Source organism: Panulirus ornatus, chromosome 55 (genome assembly GCF_036320965.1).
Source record: "Panulirus ornatus isolate Po-2019 chromosome 55, ASM3632096v1, whole genome shotgun sequence".
NCBI lineage: Eukaryota > Metazoa > Arthropoda > Malacostraca > Decapoda > Palinuridae > Panulirus > Panulirus ornatus.
Genome location: NC_092278.1, coordinates 20,580,072 through 20,606,594, shown reverse-complemented (window position 1 = coordinate 20,606,594; position 26,523 = coordinate 20,580,072). Strand labels below are relative to the sequence as shown.

Below are 26,523 nucleotides of genomic sequence, written 5' to 3'. Positions count from 1 at the left end.
CGACGACCTCGCAAGGGTTACCAACAGAGTATGAATTTACAACACATTATAAGCGACTTGAAAAAAAAAAAAAAGGTTCATGCCTTCCAAGATTAACTTCTACTTCCATCAGCCGATGCTTGGGAGAGTAAGCCAAACACACCACAAGATATCACACACCCGAAGACAAATAGCGCATGAGATTATCACACAAACCCGAACATTACGTGCACGATTATATATATATATATATATATATATATATATATATATATATATATATATATATATATATATATATATGTATATATATAATATATATATATATATATACATATATATATATATATATATATATATATATATTTTTTTTTTTTTTTTTTTTTTTTTTTTTTTTTTTTTTATACTTTGTCGCTGTCTCCCGCGTTTGCGAGGTAGCGCAAGGAAACAGACGAAAGAAATGGCCCAACCCCCCCCCCCATACACATGTACATACACACGTCCACACACGCAAATATACATACCTACACAGCTTTCCATGGTTTACCCCAGACGCTTCACATGCCTTGCTTCAATCCACTGACAGCACGTCAACCCCTGTATACCACATGACTCCAATTCACTCTATTTCTTGCCCTCCTTTCACCCTCCTGCATGTTCAGGCCCCGATCACACAAAATCTTTTTCACTCCATCTTTCCACCTCCAATTTGGTCTCCCTCTTCTCCTCGTTCCCTCCACCTCCGACACATATATCCTCTTGGTCAATCTCTCCTCACTCATTCTCTCCATGTGCCCAAACCATTTCAAAACACCCTCTTCTGCTCTCTCAACCACGCTCTTTTTATTTCCACACATCTCTCTTACCCTTACGTTACTTACTCGATCAAACCACCTCACACCACACATTGTCCTCAAACATCTCATTTCCAGCACATCCATCCTCCTGCGCACATCTCTATCCATAGCCCACGCCTCGCAACCATACAGCATTGTTGGAACCACTATTCCCTCAAACATACCCATTTTTGCTTTCCGAGATAATGTTCTCGACTTCCACACATTTTTCAAGGCTCCCAAAATTTTCGCCCCCTCCCCCACCCTATGATCCACTTCCGCTTCCATGGTTCCATCCGCTGACAGATCCACTCCCAGATATCTAAAACACTTCACTTCCTCCAGTTTTTCTCCATTCAAACTCACCTCCCAATTGACTTGACCCTCACCCCTACTGTACCTAATAACCTTGCTCTTATTCACATTTACTCTCAACTTTCTTCTTCCACACACTTTACCAAACTCAGTCACCAGCTTCTGCAGTTTCTCACATGAATCAGCCACCAGCGCTGTATCATCAGCGAACAACAATTGACTCACTTCCCAAGCTCTCTCATCCCCAACAGACTTCATACTTGCCCCTCTTTCCAGGACTCTTGCATTTACCTCCTTTACAACCCCATCCATAAACAAATTAAACAACCATGGAGACATCACACACCCCTGCCGCAAACCTACATTCACTGAGAACCAATCACTTTCCTCTCTTCCTACACGTACACATGCCTTACATCCTCGATAAAAACTTTTCACTGCTTCTAACAACTTGCCTCCCACACCATATATTCTTAATACCTTCCACAGAGCATCTCTATCAACTCTATCATATGCCTTCTCCAGATCCATAAATGCTACATACATACATACATATATATATATATATATATATATATATATATATATATATATATATATATCGACAGTATGTCAAGCCGCCAGGAAGTGGTGGTTCCGTAGGCCTTACGCGACCTCCGGCAGCTTCAGCGAAACAGCAGTTTTGATCACGAGACCACGTAGACGTCTGGCGATCCATTGTCGGGAATATGGAAGATGAGCTGCTCCTATATATATATATATATATATATATATATATATATATATATATATATATATACACACACACACACACACACTACATCTATTGGAAGTGACTGAGATGGGCGCTGATAAAAAAAAATATACTGGGAAGGGCTACGAAACGGGAAATATGCAAGGCTTAGTTTACGCAAGAGTTTGTGAAGCCCCTGCGTTAATCAATGGAGCAAAATCTCGCTTAATTTTCCCCCCAGCAGTCGGGATTTACTCCAGTCTCCAATGTTGTGGTTGACAGATCCCAATGCCAATGAAATCTGTCGCTTCCTGTCACATGAATGTCTTCTCCATGGAGCTCCGTTTAGGACAAAAGGGGGTACACAAGTACACACACACGCCACAGAAAACCAACATGTACGCCAAGCGAACAAAATATAAAATCAACCACGAATCAGTGAACACCACATTTGGATTTCGTAAACATCGAAAATAGGGTAAATCTCAGCTGTAGGGGATTGTTATGTGGGTTTTAGGTAGGGAATTCTATTCTTCCAAGTATTTTCCCACCAGACAATCCCTTCTATCACCAAAAAAGGTTACTTAATGTTTTGTTATCATATCTCACCGGCACATTGCCCTTGCCCTAACATTCATATATAGTGGAAAGATTACTTGATGTTATCATATCTCATCAGCGCCTTTTCTTAATCACTTTACTTGAGTGAAATGAGTTCATTACATAAGATAAATTTCTCCCTCATACGTTGATATCAACTGTGGCAGGACAGGTCAATGTCTGACATAGCAAGGATAATGGCACGTTAAATGACTTTGTTCCGAAGGTGTTATTTGGGTACGAGTCTGAGACCCAAAATGCAAGTTGGATGACCTGGATTGAAATGTCCAATGACAATATGTGGATGTGGGGAGGGTTGCTGACGTCTGAAATGAGGCAGTTTAGATGAGAAAGCTAACCCAAGGCGTGCTGAAACGACTCGGCCTTTTAGAGACAGAAGAAAGACTATGAGAATGTACGTGAAAAAAAAAAAATGATAATAATGGAGGAAGCAAGGGCGTAAATAGGAAAGGAGATGGAAGGAGGCTTTGAGGTCTTGTGGCCAAAACATTCTGGAGGGAGATAAGCAGTCATGGGATGGAATGATCCCAATAATGTGGTATACGGGAGGCGACATGATGCCAGAGTTGAACCAGTCTAGGGAGCACGAGGAAAAATTAAACACAAGTCCCTAGTGCATTTTCTTATGATTACAAGAATGAGACAGAAGACTGAGAAGAGCCAGGATACATGTACGAGAGGCGAAACTCGTGTTTATAGAATCCCATGTAAAAGCTGAAACATGTCTTGTATAGGGCAGACTGGTAAGTGTATCTCTAACAGATTCAAGCAACATTAATATTGTATACGAACAGGAAAGATTCAAATGCTTTGTTTAATAACATCAGAAATTATGACCCATGTACTGACTGGAATAGTGCTAATTCAGGTATAACCTTTAACTCCAAGAGAAATAATACTGAATCTTCATCAAATATACAAAGAAATGTGACATGAATATCAGCTTTCTTGTGGGCGAAGTCAGTAAACGGTTTCCTGTCTTGTCCACATGATAAAATTTTATGATAGGCACACCACAAACACTTGTGTACAAACGGCGTCTCAGCTCCGCCTCTACTGATATATATATATATATATATATATATATATATATATATATATATATATATATATATATATATATATATATATATTGGAAAGGATCACAATTTTGCGCGTGATCAAGATATTCCTAGGAACATATATATATATATATATATATATATATATATATATATATATATATATATATATATATATATATATTGACTGAGTCTTGTATCTCCTCCGACCATGTAAACACAAGAAAGTGCAATTGGTCCTTATTGTTTCATTTTTCCTTGTGGTCCACAGCAAATACTATATCACATACACTGCTGCGCGACTGCATTAGTCATCCGAAGGACTACGTTCAAGGTTCGAAAAAAAAAAATCAAAGAATATTAGTGACGTTTATGACCAAAGGCGTCTTTCAACTAAATAAAAATTACACCGTGGAACTACGAGCATTGTTTACACCTTTTAGTCATGATATAAAATAGAAAAAAAAAAGAGTCCACGACAGACAACTGTAGACAAACAACTGTTAAACGGTAGTGAAAAAGACATTTTGTTGACACCCATATCCCATCTACCCAACAGTGTCTTTGGAAGAATATATATATATATATATATATATATATATATATATATATATATTTTTTTTTTTTTTTTTTTTTTCATACTATTCGCCATTTCCCGCGTTAGCAAGGTAGCGTTAAGAACAGAGGACTGGACCTTTGAGGGAACATCCTCACCTGGCCCCCTTCTCTGTTCCTTCTTTTGGAAAATTAAAAAAAAACTGAGAGAGGAGGATTTCCAGCCCCCCGCTCCCTTCCCTTTTAGTCGCCTTCTACGACACGCAGGGAATACGTGGGAAGTATTCTTTCTCCCCTTTCTCACTAATATTCTTTATATATATATATATATATATATATATATATATATATATATATATATATATATATATATACATATATATATATATATATATATATATATATATATATATACATATATATATATATATATATATATATATATATATATATATATATATATATATATAACATATAAGTGTAGTCGATCAATAATAAGAGCACAACAGTACTTGTATGAAAAAGAGAAGGGGGGACTTCGTAGCCTTCAGAGGAGTTACTAATGCGGAAGAAAACAGGTAAGATAACTTGATCCAGCCAGCCAGTAGCGACTGTCTTATGTACACCATGTACATCACCACCACCTCTTCCGTCTCTTGTTGCCAACCAACTCTCTTTCTTACTCACCCCTGCAGCATTTATGTTCCCCATGTCCTGAGCAAGCTACCAGCATTGCATAAAATGAATGTTTTAGTTTGTTTATTTTCCCCTTCTAACCAGTATAGTCTGTCGGTAAAGCAACATGTGTAAACTACAACTTAGGTGATGCAGTCTACTTCGAGCTGCCTCTTATATACAATCGGTCAACCATCATTGTCACAGCAACAGTGGCCGAGTCTGCTGGCTTCCAGCCTGAGTTTGGAGACGAACCCTGGGAACCATAATCTCGAGTTGATAAAGAGAGGGGGATTATATTCTTGGCCAGAACTCCTCCCATCTCGCTAACCTTGAGCCCCCATAACTATTACAGCACACGATTGGCGTCTACTGATCAAGCGATGCAGAAACACAAGAACATGAGGTAAACACGACTTAAAGAAGTGCCAAACAAAGTTAACCCAACTGTAAATACGTATATATATATCCATATTGAAGGATAGCTTTACTCTAAAAAAAAAAAAAAATGGTGGGAAGACGACAGAGCAACAACGTCAATATGTACCTCGGAAAAACGACACAACTTTAGTGGTCCTTCGTGACCTTTGGCACATGCTAATTGGCTACAGTTGCCTGACAAAATGCTGACTCCAATTTTTCATGAAAATGGCAAAGACTAGGCGCTCTAGCTAGCTCAGGTGCGAACTAAAAGTGGATACATTAAACATTCATTCATCCCAGATACATACAATTCTACTCTACACCAACCACTTGTTACGAAAGTGCAAAAAAAAAAAAAAAAAAATATGAAATATGAACAGTTCATGATCGCGATAAAACACGTATGTTCATTATGTTCTATAAAAAAAATACCATAACGTATGTTTAATAAATGTAAAGGGCCTACCGCCCCACTCCCAACCAGACTGCTCTATCGCCGGTGATAAATAAAAATAGCTCCAGAATCCAAGTTCACTAGTATATATACCTTCCGCACACCAAAACTCACGTCCAGAATAATTCATAATTCACCAGCCATTACGTTTCGTAATGGAACGAACATTGAGAATACGTGATAGTCAATAACTCTGGCATACAATAAGGGCAGAAATAATCCGTCCAAAACGTAGTGAGAGCATTTAATGTGGAAGATGAGAGTCCTTTCACTATCAACCATTAAGGTCGAACACATCGGAGTGGTTGGTACGCCTGTGTGGCCTCGGAGCTGACAAAGGGCTGTTCCGTTAACCTCCCGCCCAGGAGAAAAATAGATGCGGCTGTTCCACCTTCCGCCCTTCCACCCCGCTGAATAGCACCACAGCGGCTGTTCTCCCGAGGCGGTACCCTCCCCGTAACCAGCCTCATATCACAGCTTGTTTCGTTAAATAAAGAGGTAACAGTCGCTAACACAGCCACAGATTTGAAGTTCTTGCAATCTCGTATCTAAATTCTAACGTATACTGAGAGGCATAAAATAACAACGAATATTAATGAATATCTCCTTTGCAATCCCCGGATGTACAACATAAACAGAAGAACGTCAAAGACTGGACGCCATGTTAGTTGCCCGGGATCAACCTATCTAAATGTCAAATTGTTCCATAAAAAATGATCGCACCACCATGACAGTGATTAATGACGAGGGGGAATGAATTTCCTTATAACTTAGTAGGGTCGTCACACAATCACGTATATAAAGATTTAAATAACACCATCTCAAAGTGTACATCAACGTCAGTCCATAGGGGGCGGCCATCTTGGAAACTTTCAAAACAAACAATCTTGGATTCACAGTGATTGCCTTATCCAGCCACAGAGGAGCTTCTAGCGTTTCTCCCCGTGGGAAGGGACTTCGCCCGTGACCTTCCACTAACTGCACGACACTAACAGGTTAGTCCTAGGACCTTATAAAGAGAACTAAGGTCGCAGAGCAACCGAGAGTAATGATTACTTACCAGTATTGTATACATGTAATTCATCCACTATTCCTTCATTCCCGCCGCCGAATACAACCATCAGGTCCTTGATCGCGACAGCACGATGCCCATGCCGTGGTCTGGGCTGAGGGCCCGTCGTATTAGTGACCCGCTTCCACTTAAGAATGGGCGCAGCCATACTTGACTTGACGCATCTTCGAAATGTTTTCTGCTAGCAGTACACAGCGCCAGGGCTGACGGACACCCGACGCACGACAAGCGCACGCTCACCCAGCAGACGACTTCCCTTTACACTAAGGCACTTTTAATATCACCTATTTCACCTTGAAAATACGCATGGTCACTTAAATACTTTTGTTTTAGATACTATTTCCGTACATCGAGTAATTTATCGAGTGTTTTTTTAGATGCTGTTTCCGTGCATCGAGTATTTAAGGAGTGATTAAAATGTCCCGAGCTGGGCTTTGGCTGGGATGTACCGCATTAAATTGTTTGAAATACTCTTTCTGTATCGTCCATAATTATCATGAGATACTGATAACATTTCCAGAGAAAATTAGGGATTATCTTTATAATCAGAAATCATATGAAGCCAGTTTTCTTGTCCTCTTTTACCTTCCATCTGAGACTGATTGTTTTCATCTTGCATAATTTCTAATCTTATAAGATATATTTCTTCCAGTCGCTTGAGTACTTAGAACTCTAGTAATGAAACGTAAATATTTGTCTTTAAGAAACGATTCTCAAGATAAATCTGTAGACATATTTTTCTTAAGTTTTGAGGTTGACGCGTCAAGTAATGTTAGCAATATAATTCAAGGACAAGTCAGTTGGCAGTTAGCTTCAAAGAAGTAAAGCTGTGACAAGGTAAGATTTGATGTTCAATTCGTTATTTACCCGTAACTGGAAGTTATCCTTAACTCATTCAAGATTTTGCAGTTCTGACATTAGACTTCATGATTAATGAAGATATACCACACTCACACACACACACACACACACACACACGTGTTTGATATGCATAAGAAATGGTATATTGTGTGGGTGTGTCCAAAGTTTGTTAGTATTTACCGTCGACGCCCACCAGAAACTCCGTAAAGAATAGTGAGGACAGGACTAAGTGTAAATTGTTCTATAATGATTTCTTCTCGTTACGGAATAGGTGTACACCGTCGTCTCTCTGTAATATTCATGGAATATATAAGTTGGCTATCTTCAAAACATTGTTTAAGTTATTCTGGACTGTCATCAGTTGCTAATCATAGAAAACGAAAACTAACGCTTGTTCATAGAGAACTAATTAGATGGATATCTTATGTAATAGAGTTTTTGTGACAGATATACTATGAAGTCTGACAGTTTGTCTGCGATAGATATTCTACAAAGTCTGTTTGACCAGTGGAAGAATACATGAAAAGGTAAAGTAGCTTATATTTCTTTTCTGCTATTTTTTTTTATCGGGCACAAGGAGCTTGGCTTACCCATAACCTTACCCATTACCTAACCAAAGTGCTGGACTTACCCACAGATAATCATAATTATCCGACATACTCATAGGCTGACTCATGATAACCAAAAATTAGATATATCCGTCAGAACTCAACCATAATTACCAAAAACTGGCTATTATACTCTTACGGACTCATCCATATTAACCAAGACATTTACTTAACAGGAATCATTCATGGTAGCAGTAAAACATAAATCCATGTTTGTTTGACATCCTCTTTCCTTGTGTCTTTATTGAGTGTATTTCCTTTGAATATTTTCGAATTTTAACTACTCTTTGCACTTATTGTCCTCAAACATTTCATTTCCAACATATCCACCCTCCGTGCAGCCCATGCCAAGCACCCATATCATATTTTTGGGACTACTGTACCTTCAATCATACCCATTTTTTTTACCCTTCCAGATAACGATGTCTTTCCACACGTTCTTCAACGCTCACAGAATCTTCCAAGGTTCCATTCGTTGCCATGTCCATTTCCAGGAATCTAAGACATTCAAATTCCTCAATTTTTTTTTCTCCATTCAAACTCAGACCCAAACCAACCCGTCCCTCAACTTTACTAAACTTAATAACTTTTATTCACATTTACTCTCAATTTCCTCATTTCGCAAACTCCTCCAAATTCAGTCACTAACTTCTACAGTTTCTCAATCGACTTTGCCGCCAGTGCTGTCATCTGCAAATAGCAACTGACTCACTTCCCAGGCCCTCTCATCCCCATCTGCAAATAGCAACTGACTCACTTCCCAGGCCCTCTCATCCCCTACCAGTGCTGTCATCTGCAAATAGCAACAGACTCACTTCCCAGGCCCTCTCATCCCCATCTGCAAATAGCAACTGACTCACTTCCCAGGCCCTCTCATCCCCTACCAGTGCTGTCATCTGCAAATAGCAACTGACTCACTTCCCAGGCCCTCTCATCCCCTACAGACTACATACTCGCCCCTCTCTTCAATCAATAATATAGTCACCCCCTTTTTTTTTTTTTTTAATGTATTCCACTGCAATACCATCCACTCCAGCCGTCTTGCCACATTTCATCGTACGTAAGAGTTTCATCATAAATTCTCTTTTAACCAAACCACTCTCAAGGACTCTCTCTTCGCATACCAGCCCAGACCTAAATACCCTACAGCTGTCACTCTCCCAATGAACACATTCGACAGTCCTTCAAAATACTGACTTCATCTCCTCCTTACCTCATCATTACCTGTTACCACGTCCCCTCTTGCCCTCTTCAACGATGTTCCTATTTTACCTCTTGTTTGTCGCACATTATTAAACTCCTTCCACAAAATCCTATCCTCCCTAAAGTTTAATGATACTCGCTCACCCCAACTCATATTAGCCCTCCTTTTCAACCCCTGCACCTTCCTCTTAACCTCCTGCCGCTTTCTCGTATACATCCCCCTTTCATTTGCACTCTTGCCTTTAAAGTACCGCCCAAACGGTTCTCTTTTCTCTTTCGCTAGCAACTTTATTCCTTCATCCTACCACTCGCTGTCTTTTCTGATTTGCCTACCTCAACATGCCAGCACTGCTTCCCTAAATACCTCCCATTCCTCACCCACTCCCCTCGATTTATTTACTCTCACCTTTTGCATCCTACACTCAATCTCTCTTGGTATTTCTTCAAACAAGTCTCCTTTCCAAACTCACTTACTCTCACCACTCTTTTCACCGATATCATTTTCTCTTTTCCAAAAACGACAAATCTTCACTCTCACTTCTAACAAGATAGTGATTAGACATCCTACCAGTTGCCCATCTCAAGACACTTACAGCCAAAAGTCTCTCTTTTACACGCCCGTCAGTTGATATGCAAACCAATAAAGCCAGTATACATTCTGACGTGACTTCTCATTACCTCCATGAAACCAGATCAAGGTCCTCTCATATGTAGACGACACAATAGCCACAATATCCAGCTCAGAGCTCCCCTTCATTTCCCTATACGACCACATATATATATATATATATATATATATATATATATATATATATATATATATATATATATATATATTTTCTAAAACATCTGTATGTTGTCTGTACTCACAATTCTCATATTGCGTTACGTTCTCCGGTTTAACCCACATGTCATCAGTCTAGTTTGGGAAAACTAAAACATTGTGGTCAGATCACCACCTACCTCTTCCACGGTGCGTGCAACTATTTAAGGCCCTTATAGCCCTGTTCCCGTCACTTATCTCTCCTAATCCTTAAAACATCTTGAGCGCCATACCCTCTAGACCTTCTCTATAAGCTCCATTTGGTTCTTCCCGTACAGCGACGATCCACCTTGAGAATAACTTAACGGAATATATTTGCTGATTTCTCTTCGGGTAAATTAGCGTCTCGTATGCGCCGAAACTTCTGCTGTCAACCTAGACGGATATAGCATAGGGGTTATTGCTTCGGGAGGAGTGGAGGCACTAGACCCCCTTCTTGCAAGACGACTTATTCTTGCAAGGCGACCTCTTCTTCCAATCCATTGTTCAACCATTGGGATTGGGCGCTTGTTGCTAGGGCAAGGGTGGGGTGAAGCGAGTGTTTCAATAGATATCGTCTTTACACAGTAAGTTGAAGGATATATTGTCCGCTCTACTGGTTACTGATAATGCTCATTATGTTTAAAATGCTTTACTCCAGTGCACTACACATTTTTTTTGTGGCCGACATAATATAACCAAGGTTATACAGATGTCTTGGTTAACGCTTGCCTACGTTATCCTTTCCCCGTTTAAATACGTGGTCTTCTAGTAACTCGTTTAAAGGGACCGTCTCCTACTGGTGTACCTTGTTTCAGAGAAACACCTGATGGTACCTTGTTAAAACAGAACCGTCCTCTAGAACACGGGTACCCCTGGTGTAAAAAGGACCCACTGGCTCATTTTCCTTCGTGCTGCATGAAGATTTCCATACTCCCAATATGGTGGTTCCCTTTATGATGTCTCCTAGATCCCAGTTTGGGTTTGCTTTATGAATGAGTCCCTCTCAGTCTCCTAGATCCCAGAATGGGCTGCTTTACGAGGTCCTCCAAGACTCCTAGTATGGTTCCTTTCATGGTGTCTCCACCAACACCAGTCATCCCTCTGTGTTCCTTAACAAGACGTTGGCTCTGGCTCTCCATCTGTATGTTCCTCCTTCTCGTTTACTTATCACTGCCACACCTTATGTGTGTGTTCGTCCTTCCATAGTTTTCTTGTACTCATTCTTTCCTCCCCCGTCCTTATCAGTACGCTGGCCTACGGTTGTTCCGCCTCTTATCTCCAATTGATATTTCGTCTCCAGTAATCTCAGTGCCCAGGGTACCACGTGGAGAAATAAGATCTCGGTATAATGGGGGCATGTGTGATTATCTTATCCAGTGTTGACTATCTGTTCTGTGCCAAGGTATCTTCCCTATTCGATGTAGGAAGACACTCCGTCCCCAGGAGATGTCTTTGTTTTGATTTTTCTTTGTCTGTTGGGTTTCAACTATGTTATGCATCAAGAGCGGGACAATACGACCTTGGTGGGAGGAGGACGTCAAGACTGCAGCCTGGTGCAGTGGGAGAAGGATGTGTGGTAGTGGTGGTGAGGGATGGTAGACGTCAAGACGATATAGCCTGGTGTGGTAATGTTTTGAGAGGCAATTTTGTGATTCGTGGTCGTCATTTCTCCCACTAAAAACATCATTTGCGAGGTACATTCAAGAGAACACCGGGGTCGCTTATAGGAAAGTTTAGGCAGAGGTGAAATATGAAGGTGTCTGAGATAATAGATCGTGACTAGTGGAGCCCTGGGTTATATTACTACATTGGAGTCTCCCATGGGAACGGTTCTTTCTCCAACCCTCTTCCAAGTCTGTTTCCTACACGACATCCCGCCAACCCTGCAACAAACGTCATTGTGAAACCCCCATTGCATACGAGGTTCCCCCCAATAACAAAAGACCATCCTGTAGATATAACAAAGCGGTTCAAGTACCTTCACAAGATTTAGATTCCATTAAGGTATGAATGATGAAGACTGTAGTGCATATCTTACCAATGTGCGCAGTGTAGTGAGTGTCACTGTACGATAAGTTGGGTAATACATGAGGTATAGTGAGTAGTACGATGTGTTGGTGAAACACAGTGGGGAAGAAATCCTTCACTTACACACAGGTGGTAAATATGGACTCCAACATTTATCTCTCATTTTCTATCTCCTTTCCTGCAGAGGGAGGAACCACAGGAGGTGCCTTCAGCAAGCTGTCGTCCCGTTCAGTTCAGCCACTGTGGTCATCCTGTCCACCTCCCTATCTCTCAAGGTCAAGCCACAACGTTGCGTCAACAGCCGACCATTGGGGCGCCACTGCCGCGGTAAAGGTTGCACCAGTTGGTGTCGGGGAGCCATCCCAACCTGAGGGTGAGGGGCGAAAGTGAGAGAAAGAGCGAGAGAGAGCCAGCAGCAGCAGCAGGAGGAGACGACGAAGTCCAGTCGACGCGATGTCTCTCCACCGTCGAGTATGTGCGGCCGTGGGGATGGTCGTTCTCGTCCTCGCGTCGGTTTTGGTTCTGCTGCTCGTAGTGGCCGTCATCAGAGCAGCGACACTGGAGGTAAGCAAAGCTTCCCATACCTACTATAGGGTCCACTGGGTCCACGTAGATAGCTAAAGGTGGGGAGTTGGTGGCGGGGCATGGGGTCGGGGCAGGGAGAGAGGAGTAGGAGGCGAAACTTCTTCAGAAGAAGCGTGTTCGTAGGGCACGTCAACCCCCCGGTAATGTGCTCTTCTGGTCGTCTCTGTCGACGACGGTGGGATCCAGGATTTGATTTAGAAATTTTCACGAGACGAAACAGGATTCGACACCGCTTCACGAGGGATGCGAACCTATGTGCTTCGTACAAACTTGACCCACTGAGCCAAATCTTACATGGAGGAAGGTCTGGTTGGTTCGTATACATGGAAACGATGGTTCGAATGTTGTTTCATGAAAGTAGTGGAAATATGTCTGTCAGGCCAACAGGCCTCATCTCCCACCTCGTGTCCACACACACACACACACACACACGCGTCCACACACACACACACGCGTCCACACACACACACACGCGTCCACACACACACACACACACACACACACACATCTCGTTCTTGGCTCCTTAGACACTTCCCCGGCGATGGTGAGTTCCTGTGTGTGTGTGTGTGTGTGTGTGTGGGGACGTCAGGCAGACTGCAGTGTGGTGTGGTAGGGGATGTCCAGCAGACTGTGGGTGGTGTGGTGTGGGAGGGGAAGTCAGGTGATCTCCCGATGAAGCAGACGTCAGGGAATGGTCTGGTCTAGTTTGGGGAGGACGTCAGGACTATAGTGGCAGGGGAGGACGTCAGGACTGTAGTGGCAGGGGAGGACGTCAGGACTACAGCCTGGTGTGGCAGGGGAGGACGTCAGGACTAGAGCCTGGTGTGGCAGGGGAGGACGTCAGGACTACAGCCTGGTGTGGCAGGGGAGGACGTCAGGACTATAGTGGCAGGGGAGGACGTCAGGACTACAGCCTGGTGTGGCAGGGGAGGACGTCAGGAGGAGCCTTGCCGACCCTCACTCTCTTTCCTTGTTGTTCTTTCTCTCGCTGCGGGGACGTCCCCTTCCGCTGACCCTCTCCCTACACCGTCCTCCTCCGCCTCTCCCTTCCTTGCCATATACTCTCTCTCTCTCTCTCTCTCTCTCTCTCTCTCTCTCTCTCTCTCTCTCTTCCTTATCATCTCCCTCGCCCTCTCCCTTCCTCAGCTTTATCTCTCTCTCTCTCTCTCTCTCCTGGCTTCTCTTCGTCTTCTCCTCCGCCCGTACCTGGGGCTGTCCTCGACTGTCTGTGGTCCCCTTTCTTCATTATCCACCACCACCACCTCTCTCTCTCTCTCTCTCTCTCTCTCTCTCTCTCTCTCTCTCTCTCTCTCTCAGACACTCCCTCCATCCTCTCGCCACTCTCCCTCCATTCTAGAAACAAAGGCTTTTGTTTCTGGTGGAAACTTGTGAGGCACAAGTTTTCCTATAAGGCAAAAAAAGCAAGAGCGCGCGCGCGCGCGTTTGTATGTATGTATGTATGTATGTATGTGTGTGTGTGTGTGTGTGTGTGTGTGTGTGTGTGTGTGTGTGTGTGTGTGTGTGTGTGTGTGTGAACACCTAGCCATGCAAAATGAATTTCCTCAGCATGTGCATCACCTCTTGCGACCCCAGGCAGCCCAGGGAAACGGCGCCGGACTTAAATGATGATAGATAGATTGATATACAAAACTAGTCAGATAGATAACAGATAAGATACCATTGGTACACAGAGAGACAGACAGTTGGTAGACAAATAGACAGATAGATACATACGACTGATACACAAATAGACAGACAGTAGGTACACAAATAGACAGAGAGATACATACGACTGATACACAAACAGACAGACAGTAGGCACACAAATAGACAGAGAGATACATACGACTGATACACAAATAGACAGAGAGATACATACGACTGATACACAAACAGACAGACAGTAGGTGCACAAATAGACAGAGAGATACATACGACTGATACACAAACAGACAGACAGTAGGGACACAAATAGACAGATACATACGGCTGATACACAAACAGACAGACAGACAGTAGGTACACAAATAGACAGAGAGATAAGTACGACTGATACACAAATAGACAGACGGTAGGTACACAAATAGACAGATACATACGGCTGATACACAAACAGACAGACAGACAGTAGGCACACAAATAGACAGAGAGATACGACTGATACACAAACAGACAGACAGTAGGCACACAAATAGACAGAGAGATACATACGACTGATACACAAACAGACAGACAGACAGTAGGTACACAAATAGACATAGAGATACATACGACTGATACACAAACAGAGACAGGCAGTAGGTACACAAATAGACAGAGATACATACGACTGATACACAAACAGAGACAGGCAGTAGGTACACAGATAGACAGAGATACATACGACTGATACACAGAGACAGGCAGTAGGTATACAAATAGACAGAGAGATACATACGACTGATACACAAACAGACAGACAGGCAGTAGGTACACAAATAGACAGAGAGATACATACGACTGATACACAAACAGACAGACAGGCAGTAGGTACACAAATAGACAGAGAGATACATACGATAGACAGAGATCGAGGCAGGTACGGGAGGCATCCATATAGACCACCAAGTCACCACTTGTTGTACCCCCGCCACACAGGAGGCTGACTACCCGGAGTTCGGGATGAACAGGGGCGATCGGGAGGAACTGCCATCGTGGTACCTGAAGGGGTTGCCGGAGCTGATGGCCAAGGCCCTGGCCATCCCGACGGTGTCCAGCGCCCCGGGTGACTACGATAGGGAACAGCTCCTGCGCTTCCACCACTTCCTCAGAGAAAGTAAGTTGACAGACGTCAGGTATCTCATATATATATATATATATATATATATATATATATATATAGCCCATGCCTCGCAACCATATAACATTGTTGGAACCACTATTCCTTCAAACATACCCATTTTTGCGAGAACATTATCTCGGAGAGCAAAAATGGGTACGTATGAAGGGAAAGTGGTTCTAACAATGGTGTATGGCTGCCAGGCATGGGGTATACTATGATAGGGTTGTGCGGAGGAGGGTGGATGTGCTGGAAATGAGGTGTTTGAGGACAATATGTGGTGTGAGGTGGTTTGATCGAGTGAGTAATGAGAGATGTGTGGTAATAAAAAGAGTGTGGTTGAGAGAGCAGAAGAGGGTGTATTGAAATGGTTTACATGGAGAGAATGAGTGAGAAAAGATTGACAGAGAGGATATATGTGTCAGGGGTGGAGGGAACGAGGAGGTGGGAGACCAAATTGGAGGGGGAGGGATGGAGTGAAAAACATTTTGAGCGATCGGGGCCTGAACATCCTGGAGGGTGAAAGGCGTGCAAGGAATAGAGTGAACTGGAACGATGTGGTATACCGGGGTCGATGTGCTGTCAATGGATTGAACCAGGGCATGCGAAGCGTCTGGGGTAAACCATGGAAAGTTTTGTGGGGCCTGGATGTGGAAAGGGAGCTGTGGTTTCGGTGCATTACACATGACAGCTAGAGACTGACTCTGAACAAATGTGGCCTTTGTTTTTTCCTAGCGCTACCTTGCGCGGGGGGGGGGGGGGGGGGGGGGGGGGGGGTGCCATTTCATGTGTGGCGGGGTGGCGACGAGAATGAATAAAGGCAGCATGAATATATACATGTCTATATAAGTTTATGTGTGTGTATGTATATATATTTATACGTTGAAATGTATAGGTATGTATATGTGCGTGTATAGGCGTTTATGTATATACATGTTTATGTGGGTGGGTTGGGCCATTCTTTCGTCCGTTTCCTTGTGCTACCTCGCTAACGCGGGAAAGAGCGACTAAGTATAATGAAATATCAAAATAAATATATGATTTTATAAAGATAATGGTTGACAAAGATGTATCACATATTTCATACGATGACGCGTCCCTGTTCTGAAGGTAACAGAGCAACAGAGACGTCGCCTTATCTGCCTACTGCCACTTTTGTCGTTCTGTTAGTAAAAAAAAAAAAATAAGATAGTAAAGTGGGTTTATGTTTTCTATTACTGATTAATTTCAAGGCTACAAACTCCTGTGCCGATATAAGTCTTCATAAGGCCTTTGCCTGTTGTCCCTTCTGTATCTATTGCTATTGTCGTCGTGTGGGGAGTCGTATACGCGTGTGTGTCGTGTGGGGCGTCGTACACGCATGTGTGTGTGTGTCGTGTGGGGCGTCATATACGCATGTGTGTGTGTGTGTGTGTCGTGTGGGGCGTCGTATACGTGTGTGTGTGTGTCGTGTGGGGCGTCGTATACGCATGTGTGTGTCGTGTGGGGCCTCGTATACGCGTGTGTGTGTCGTGTGGGCCGTCGTATACGCGTGTGTGTGTCGTGTGGGGCGTCATGTACGCATGTGTGTGTGTGTGTGTGTGTGTGTGTGTGTGTGTGTGTGTGTGTGTGTGTGTGTACCTCAGAGCATTCTAACTTGGTCCTTATGTTAACCACTTGAGTGCCATGGCGCGATGATCCAAAGGGGACCGTCATACCCAAGAGTCGTACCGTCGTGTTCAAGGGTCGTACCGTCGTGTTCAAGGGTCGTACCGTCGTGTTCAAGAGTCGCACCGTCGTGTTCAAGGGTCGCACCGTTGTGTTCAAGGGTCGTACCGTCGTGCTCAAGGGTCGTACCGTCGTGTTCAAGGGTCGTACCGCTGTTTTCATTGGGGTTCAGTGAGAGAGAGTCGTCTTGGGGAGGTGGAGGTAATAAGAGTCCATAAACCAATTACTCTCACGTTAAAAGGCACCAGGCCAACCAATCACATTATCTAAATCGTGGATTCCCCGTTTTCTTTTCAAGTGCTTCAGTAGGCACACAGATCGCGTATTTGTGTGACATCTTAGGAAAATGTACAGATAACACATCATCCTAGACGTCAGCGAATCGCAAAATGATTTCACGGAAAATTTCCATCCACATTATGAACTCGAAATCGTCCGTCCGTGTGGTAATCATGATGCCCAGGCATACATCCATATATACACTTCCTGCCAGTGTGGTGCATTCCTTTAAGTATACTACTACTACTACCCTCCACTAGCAGGTACAGACATTAATTAAAGTTCATGCCTCAAAATACAAAATTATTCAGCATGACCTTTCGAGGTCTTGAGATTCGTGGGGGGGGCGCAACGGGGCTAGGCTGCGACCGACGCGAGGAGGGTAGGGAGGGGTTTTCACTAGGGCTAGGCTACGAACGACGCCAGGCCCTAACACGATATATAGCTGGATATAGATGGGAAACTTACGATATATAGCTGGATATAGATGGGAAACTTACGATATATAGTTGGATATAGATGGAAAACTTACGATATATAGCTGGATATAGATGGGAAGCTTACTATATATAGCTGGATATAGATGGGAAACTTACGATATATAGCTGCATATAGATGGGAAACTTACGATATATAGTTGGATATAGATGGAAAACTTACGATATATAGCTGGATATAGAGGGGAAACTTACGATATATAGCTGGATATAGATGGGAAACACGATTTATAGCTGGATATAGATGGGAAACTTACGATATATAGCTGGATATAGATGGAAAACTAACGATATATAGCTGGATATAGATGGGAAACTAACGATATATAGCTGGATATAGATGGGAAGCTTACTATATATAGCTGGATGTAATAAATGGGAAATGATCTCTTGGTCTATAGCGATTTTTTTGCAGGGAGTAAAGAAGGATTTTTAAACTTATATAAAGAGGATGGGAGGTGCAGTTGTGTATAATTGGTGTTAATTTTCTTATTTAAGTATAGCGACGGATAATTTTGTGCATGTATAACGGAAGTTATTTTTGTACGCTACATCTCTAACGGAGGTTAATTATTTTATGTTAGTATGTACAGCGGAGGTTAATTTTCCTATGTCAGTATGGATAACGGAGGTTTGATCATATAAATTACGTTGGCTACTATTTCAGGTTTTCCTGATGTGTTCAACAAGTCCTACATCAAGGTGGAAACTGTGAACACGTACAGTCTGCTCTTCACAATTACGGTGAGTTGTCCTCCTCTTTAGAGAGAGAGAGAGAGAGAGAGAGAGAGAGAGAGAGAGAGAGAGAGAGAGAGAGAGAGAGAGAGAGAGAGAGAGATGATGATAAATATTGGTTCTCTGAGCGTATGTGGCAGTTCATATATTTTTTCTACGAAACACACAGATTGGATTATGGGTGCTTATACATGTGTATCTAGGAACCACAGGGAAATGGAGACACGAGAATCTTGTGTAACTTTCGTGTATTAATACATCTTTAGAAGAGTCGTGGTAATACGCGAAAGCGCTCGGAATTCCCGTGCTCCCTTTTCCTAGTGGTGTTTCTGCAATTATGAAGTCACTTGTCTGTTATGATTTCCTGCACATATCTGAATGTTTATATCTATATATTGTCTATATTCTACATTCATCATAACCCTCCAGAATGAATAGGATGGATTTGTGAGGCCATACAACATATACATTCACCTGTAACATCCCCCAAATATGAATGTCATGAGACATGCGAATTACATGCTTGGCTTCGACAGGGAAGCGAGACGGATCTCCAGCCATATATGTTGACGGGTCATATGGACGTGGTGCCCGTCGTGAAGGAACGCTGGACCCACGACCCTTGGGGGGGACTGATCATCCCCGACGCTGATACGGGCGAAGATTACATCTGGGGCAGAGGAGCCATCGATAATAAACTTGGGGTGATGGTGAGCCGTGTGTGTGTCCTGGTGATATGATGGCGAGGTATACGCACAGGTCTATGATGTGTTGTCATAAGAAGGAGGCGATTGCTGTGGTGGTGATAAGGTGTGATGTTGTCATGATGTTTTGAGGTAGACTGACTGGTCCATATGGGGATCTTGTTACAGTGTGATGTGGTGATATGCTGATGTGTAGTTTGAGTGATGCCATTTAAGAGGTGGCAGAGCGATGAACAAGTCCTGTAGAATGGTGTGGTTATTTTGGTATTATATGTGGTATGAGGTTATGGTGTTATGGTGACCGGTGGAATGGTGATGTCACTTGAGTGGCACATGATGGTGTTCTAAGACCGCTTGTCTGGTGGTGAGGATGGTATATAGTGGTGTAGTGAGGGATGGTGTGGTGTGAGGAGAGCGCCCCTGGGGGAATGGTAAGTGTGGTGTGGACACTAAAGGTGCCTTTATGTTGCAGGGCATCATGATGGCACTCCAGTACCTTGCCCAGACGGATTTCCAGCCCTCAAGATCCTTCTATGTCGCCTTCGGCCATGACGAAGAGGTGAGTCCTGACACCCTATTCCCCTTACATCTCTCCCCATCTCTTTTCTTTTTCCTCCATCACCCTAGTTGCTCCATCTTCCTTCCTGCACTCTCTCCCTCTCCATTTTACACATGCCGTCCTCTCTCTCTCCCTTCCTTCCTGCCTCCTTCTCATTCCATCTCTGTAAACTTCTCCCCTTCCTTTCCTCATCCACGTGTCACTTTCCTTCCCTCACACTAATGTCCTTCCTCCCTACTCACACTTCCTGCTGGCCCCCCCTCTCTCTTCCTCCCTCACACCAATTCCCCTTCTGCACATTTTACTCCTACTTCATACTCCCTGCCTTCTCATGTTTCCTACCTCTTTCCATTAAACCTCATAGTTGCTGCCTCCTCTTTCCCTCCCATATATATATGTCCTTCTCCCTCCCTCATACACCCGCCTTCACACTTGCTGCCCCAACAACTCCACACTCACAAGTATTGTTCCCTTTCTCTTTCTCTGACATGTTTTGTCCCCTCCCTCACTCATACTTTTGCCCTTTCATCCTCTCATACATGCTTACCCCTCCCACCATCCCTCGCATCTTCCTACCTCACATTTGATTCCCTTTCTGTCTCCCTACCCTACATATATTACTCCCTTCCTATTCCCCACACCTGCTACCCACTCCCCGTCTTCCTTCCACACTCTCAATGTCCTTCCTATTCCCCACACCTGCTACCCACTCCCTGTCTTCCTTCCACACTCTCAATGTCCTTACCCTATCTACCTGACACCTGAAACTCCTCCCTTCCTGCCCCACAGCTGACCCCCCCCACCTCTCTACCGCCTGCACACTTGCTCCTCTCTCGCACCTTCACCCATACCTAACTGGTGGTTCCCTCATTCACTCTATTCCTCACACCCCTTGTACTCTTTCTCGTCTCATGCCTTCTCTTTTTTTCTCACATATTCCCCTTCTCTCCCTCACTCCTGTTGAACTCTCTCTCTCCAATGGTACCATTTCCTTGGATCTTCCTTCATGTGAAGCATCTTTCTTCCCACCCTCCCTCTTTTCTTACACTTTCTATCACTTCCTCCAACCACTACAGTTGTTTTCCATGCCTTCTTCACCACTGCATCACTATCTCCAACCTCTACACTAGTTTTCTTACTCCCTTCCTCACATCTGTTTCCTCTCTTATACCTCTTCTATCCTTCATACTTGTCCCTCCCTCACTCACACTTACTAGATCTCCCCTTCCTCTCTCCTTTGCATTTTCTGTCCTTCCACTTCATACGTGATATACTCATCTTTTATTTTTACCTCCTTTCCCTTAATTTCATTCTTTATCATATAATGAAAATAATTGATACTGACTGGAAGTTCCGACATATAGAATATTATGACATTTTATCTCTCTTTTCTACTGCATTAAATTCTTACCATACAGTCTTGTTTTTAAGTCATAAGGATATAACTGTTTAATATCAACAGATGCTCCCTCATCAAAACATCACAACAGTGTTTCTGTATTCTTTAAAATCGCTTGCTGAAAATTCACGAGGACATTATTGTGAAACATGGCACAAATTAGGTTACCTTACAAATCACCATACTTTACCTTCCTGATTCAGGAGTCCATTATATCCTTATGAGGCTCCTGCAGCACTTAGGAAAATGGCCACATCCACCAGTCAACACCACAGATCATAAAGTGTTGTGATGTGTATGTATTTATGTGCAAAGAGTGTAAGGCAATTGAATAGTAAGTGCATGAAGTCTTCTTGATGGCTGTTGCATGACAGGTCTTGGGATATGTTGAAACAGTATCTGTAGCATTATACTTATGGGTGATGTCCAGAGTGTACTTGGAAGAGTGTGACTTATTTGTCTGAGGTGTGAGTTTGAATGGATAAAAACTGGAAGAAGTGAAATGATTTACATATCTAGGAGTGAACACAGCAGCAAATGGAACGATGGAAGCAGAAGTGAGTCATAAGGTGGATGAGAGGCAAAGCAAAGGTGCTGAAGAATGTGTGGAAAGAGAAATCATACTCTGGGAGGGCGAAAATGATTATGTTTAAAATTATAGTAATCCCAACAATATTACATAGATTCAAGGCATGGGCTATAGGTAAGGCTGTACAGAGGAGGGTGGATGTGTTGGAAATGAAATGTCTGCAGACTCTATGTGGTTTGAGGTGGCTTGATTAAGTAATGAAAGGGTAAGAGAGAGGTGTTGTAATAAAAGTGTGGTTGAGAAGAGAGCTGAGGAGGGTGTGCCTAAAATGAATTAGACATGTATAGAGAATGAGTGAAGAAGGTTGACAAAAAGAATATGTTTGTCAAAAGTGGAGGGAACAAGAAGAACAGGTAGACCAAATTGGATATGGAATGATGGAGTGCAAAAGATTTTGAGTTAATGGGACATGAACAACATACAGGAGGGTGACACATATGCACAGGATAGAGTGAATTGGAATGCTGTGGTATAGAAGGGTCAACCTACCTTTAATGGACTGAATCAGAGCATGTAAAGCATCTAGGGTCAACCATGGAAAAGCCTGTGGGGCATGGTTGTGGATTGAGAGCTGTGATTTCAATGCATTACATGTGATAGCTGAAGAATGGATGTGAGCAGATCTGGCCTTTCTTTATCTGTTCCTGGCACTACCTAGGTAATGCAGAAAATTGTCAATATACATAGACAGATATAGCTTTAATGAGATAGCCTTGATTAGGGCTTCAGTTGCCCAGGCTATCCTAGCTAAAACAGAAAAAAGCTTTTTATTTCTACTGGAGAATTGTTGGTTAGTTATGGAGTGGTTTGGATGGGAGGGGTCCAGAGCTGTTGCATAGAATTGAATGCCATACACATTTAGGAGAGACTGTACAGGGAGAATCTTTATTTCATTGTGAAGGTGTTCGAGTGTTTGTATTTGCAAGGCAGCCTGTGACTGTTCTGAGAGGATTGTCTTTTGTGGTTTGCAATTTTGTTAAATATACTTTTGAGAGGGTGGAAGACCAGGTAGGTGAGGTATAGTCTAAAGTGGAGCAGTAGTGTTTGTATAGGATGCTGAGGGATTTTTTTTGTCCAATTCTAATACTAGTTAGTGTTCTGATGGCATTTAGTTTGTGCATTGCTTTTATGCTGATGCTACCGATGTGGGGAGTGAATGTCAGGTGTGTGTCATATGTAATGTATATATTACATGTATATATTTTGTCATACTTGTTTGCCATTTCATTTATGCCAAGGTAGCACCAAGAACAGACAAAGAATGGCCTCTTATGCTCACATCCACTCTCTAGCTCCCGTGTATAATGTACCGAAATCAGAGCTTCCATCCTCAGCCAGGTGTTACTAGGTTAATGGTGCCTACTGGAGGCACCATTAACGAGATTATCTTTCAGGCACAAAGGCCAGACACTTTTAAGAGACATATTGAGAGCAACAGAAATTTACCAGATATAAAAGTAAATAACTGTGAGACACCTGCACTATGTGGAAAATAAGAAAGAATTGATCTTGCTAGAGTGAAAAATGGCTGCATTCCTAGCTTCAGCCAATTTTTCCCAGGAATGATAAGATATATCTTGGATATTTGAGAGGTTAGAACTTTCATTACTCCCCATCTAACTATGATCCCTTACTAGCAGCACCTCACTTGGTTTGAGCCTGCCTTTCATAACTGAAGATGTCACTGACCCACTCACTCCAGGGATGTGAACTGCTTGACAGTACAAAATCTTTTTGCATTTTGTGTAGACTGGAAGGCCTGTGACACCCCTTTTGGTAATGAACATCTCTACCTGATTTTAGAAACTTGTCAAACTGACTCAGTTTGGTCTTTACATTATATGCCATGATGTGAGAAGGGTGTCCTCTACCTTAGCCTTTCTTAGAAATCTATGGAGGAACTTAACAGAAAAGGTCTTTGGCAATCATCTAATAGCTTAATCACATGGCTATTCAGTCTAGACTTGGTATGTATACCCCAGTGATGTGGAAGTCCTTCTTCAGGAGAGTAAGATTTTGATCTGCTTCTGGGGCAGGTTTAGAAGGAATTTGTTTTTTCAGTGAGAAGTCAACTTTCATGGTGGCATGCTCTTATTGCTAGTGAGATAAAGCAGAAGAGGAGAGAAATTGGTTTTGAAATGTAATAAATCTTTTCCTTCCAAGGAACGATTTTCTGGTTTACTAACCCTGTTCTGCCTTCCTCTCTCTCTTTTTGATAAATCTTTCTCTTTCCCAAGGGTGACTGCTTTTAGGCTGATGCATGTGATCTGCAAAGTCTGAGCTGCCATCTTGATCAGTCCACCGAAATGAACTGGTCAGTGATGTTGTCTGTATAGTAAACTCTGACTGGTTTGACGGTAATTCTAAAACAAGTGTGCTGCTGCTAGCATGAGACAGTGGTCATTGATGGGTGAGGAAAGCCAGCACTACCACACCAGTTAAAAATAATGAGATAATGCTTGCAGAACGCCACATAAGAGAAGACATTTTTCAAACTTTAAACCTTACATTTTTAAATTTCTTGAATAATGAAAACAGAAGTTAGTAAAGAAAACCTAAGAGGCAAAAAGGATTTCAATGCATCTCACACATGCTGATTTTGAGTGAGATCCTTCCTTTGGTTTTCATTTTGAAGATATGTACAGCATTTGAAGAAACTAGTCCTGAGAAAAGTTCCCCAGCTGTTTGTATGCCCTCTGCATACCATGCAAACTCCTGTAAATGACCTTTTATAATCTACTGTTTGAAAAGATAGAAAAGACACCAGCTAGAAGAAACTGGTTTTGGTTGTGATAATAACTCTGATTACAAAATTGAGAATTTGTCTGGAGAAAGCTTCATTAGAAAAAAAGTATTTCCGGGGCCAAAAATCCAATGAAAATATTCTAAAACTGATCCCGATTGATTTTAATTCCTGAGTTTTCCGTGGGCCTTGATATTTGTAGAGCAAGTAACTGGAAATGGTGGCACAGTGAGTGGAATCATTTGTACCGTTTTCCTATGTAAAATGAAATTCTTGCTTTACCTATCCACTTGTCCTTCAGTTGGATATGTGTTGTTCCTTAGATAGTTTTCTGCTTAATCAGTGTTGAGCATAATGCTGCAGTTTTCTTTATTTTAGATTCTACAAGATAGATTGTCATTTCCCCTGGCCCTGGATTAAGGGAATGTCATGTAAACTGTAGTTTTTTCCTGTCATACAGAATATTTCTGTTCACTTCTATGCTAGAAAAGTTTTGTCATCCAACATTAATCTAACTAGGACATTTCTGTTCCCAAATTGCTTACAACAAAAGTAATCACAAAAAGTTTTTCATGACAGATTGTCTTTCTAATGTTTAAGTAGTCCCAGAATGGAGGAAAGTGTCTTTAAAGAATCAATTGAAAGTATCAAGTGCTTTCAAGTGCTCTGTAATGTATGATTTAATATCAGTTCATGATGTCAGTTCCCCATTCCCACTGGATTTAACAAAACTAATTTGAAATTTGCACAGAAAAATCTGTAAAGGTCATCCTGTATCATAATTGTAAATTTGTCATGATTATACTTCATGAGCAGTCAAATTTACTCCTTTGATGGGACGGAACTCTGAGATAATCTGGGTTTGCCTGTCTTTACAGGCTACGAGTTACGATGCCACTTTTACAAAAAATTCTGTGTTTTTCTGACACATTTCCCACTATTAAAAAATATACCAGTATGCAATAATCAAGGATCTGTAGTTCAGTATCTTTGACATAAATTATATCATGTTTTATATTATAATTCAGTTAAGTCTTTTGACATCACAGCCTCCCTTTACTCTTTCTGTATGGCACTAGAGAGGCTCGTAGGGCTAATTTACATAATTTCATTTTCAGCTTTCCTTATAAAGACTTGTCATCTTATATGACCATCTATCCTTATTATCCATGGTCCAATAAGTGTCATGCTGAATCCATATGGACAAGGGGTCAAAGCATACTGGGTATGAAAATACTTCTTTACTTGACATTCAGCTTTTATTGCCACTAGTAATCATCCCTGGGGATAGGGGATTAAGAGTACTTCCCACGTATTCCCTGCGTGTCGTAGAAGGCGACTAAAAGGGGAGGGAGCGGGGGGCTGGAAATCCTCCCCTCTCGGTTTTTTTTTTTTTTTAATTTTCCAAAAGAAGGAACAGAGAATTGGGCCAGGTGAGGGTATTCCCTCAAAGGCCCAGTCCTCTGTTCTTAACGCTACCTCGCTAATGCGGGAAATGGCGAATAGTTTGAAAGAAAGAAAGAAAGAAGTAATCATTACATATATATCTTTTCTTTTTCTTTCGTACTATTCGCCATTTCCTGCGATAGCGAGGTAGCGTTAAGAACAGAGGACTGGGCCTTCGAGGGAATATCCTCACCTGGCCCCCTTCTCTGTTCCTTCTTTTGGAAAATTGAAAA

General features: G+C 42.3%; 2 protein-coding genes across 3 annotated transcripts in view; one reads left to right on the top strand and one right to left on the bottom strand.

The window, feature by feature from the left end:
• Hcf (Host cell factor) overlaps window positions 1-6,915 on the bottom strand; it is a 51,877-nt gene extending 44,962 nt beyond the window's left edge. For both annotated transcript variants that reach the window (XM_071692999.1, XM_071692998.1), the window contains exon 1: window positions 6,713-6,915. In XM_071692999.1, coding sequence (XP_071549100.1) covers window positions 6,713-6,872 — 160 coding nt within the window. In that variant the 5' untranslated portion in view covers window positions 6,873-6,915. The remainder of the gene's footprint in view (window positions 1-6,712) is intronic.
• Window positions 6,916-7,527: 612 nt separating this feature from the next.
• The window catches only part of LOC139765512 (N-fatty-acyl-amino acid synthase/hydrolase PM20D1-like), a 34,998-nt gene continuing 16,002 nt past the window's right edge, over window positions 7,528-26,523 (top strand). The window contains exons 1-6 of the mRNA XM_071693001.1: window positions 7,528-7,561; window positions 12,414-12,793; window positions 15,452-15,629; window positions 18,783-18,859; window positions 19,387-19,560; window positions 20,027-20,113. Coding sequence (XP_071549102.1) covers window positions 12,683-12,793; window positions 15,452-15,629; window positions 18,783-18,859; window positions 19,387-19,560; window positions 20,027-20,113 — 627 coding nt within the window. The 5' untranslated portion in view covers window positions 7,528-7,561; window positions 12,414-12,682. The remainder of the gene's footprint in view (window positions 7,562-12,413; window positions 12,794-15,451; window positions 15,630-18,782; window positions 18,860-19,386; window positions 19,561-20,026; window positions 20,114-26,523) is intronic.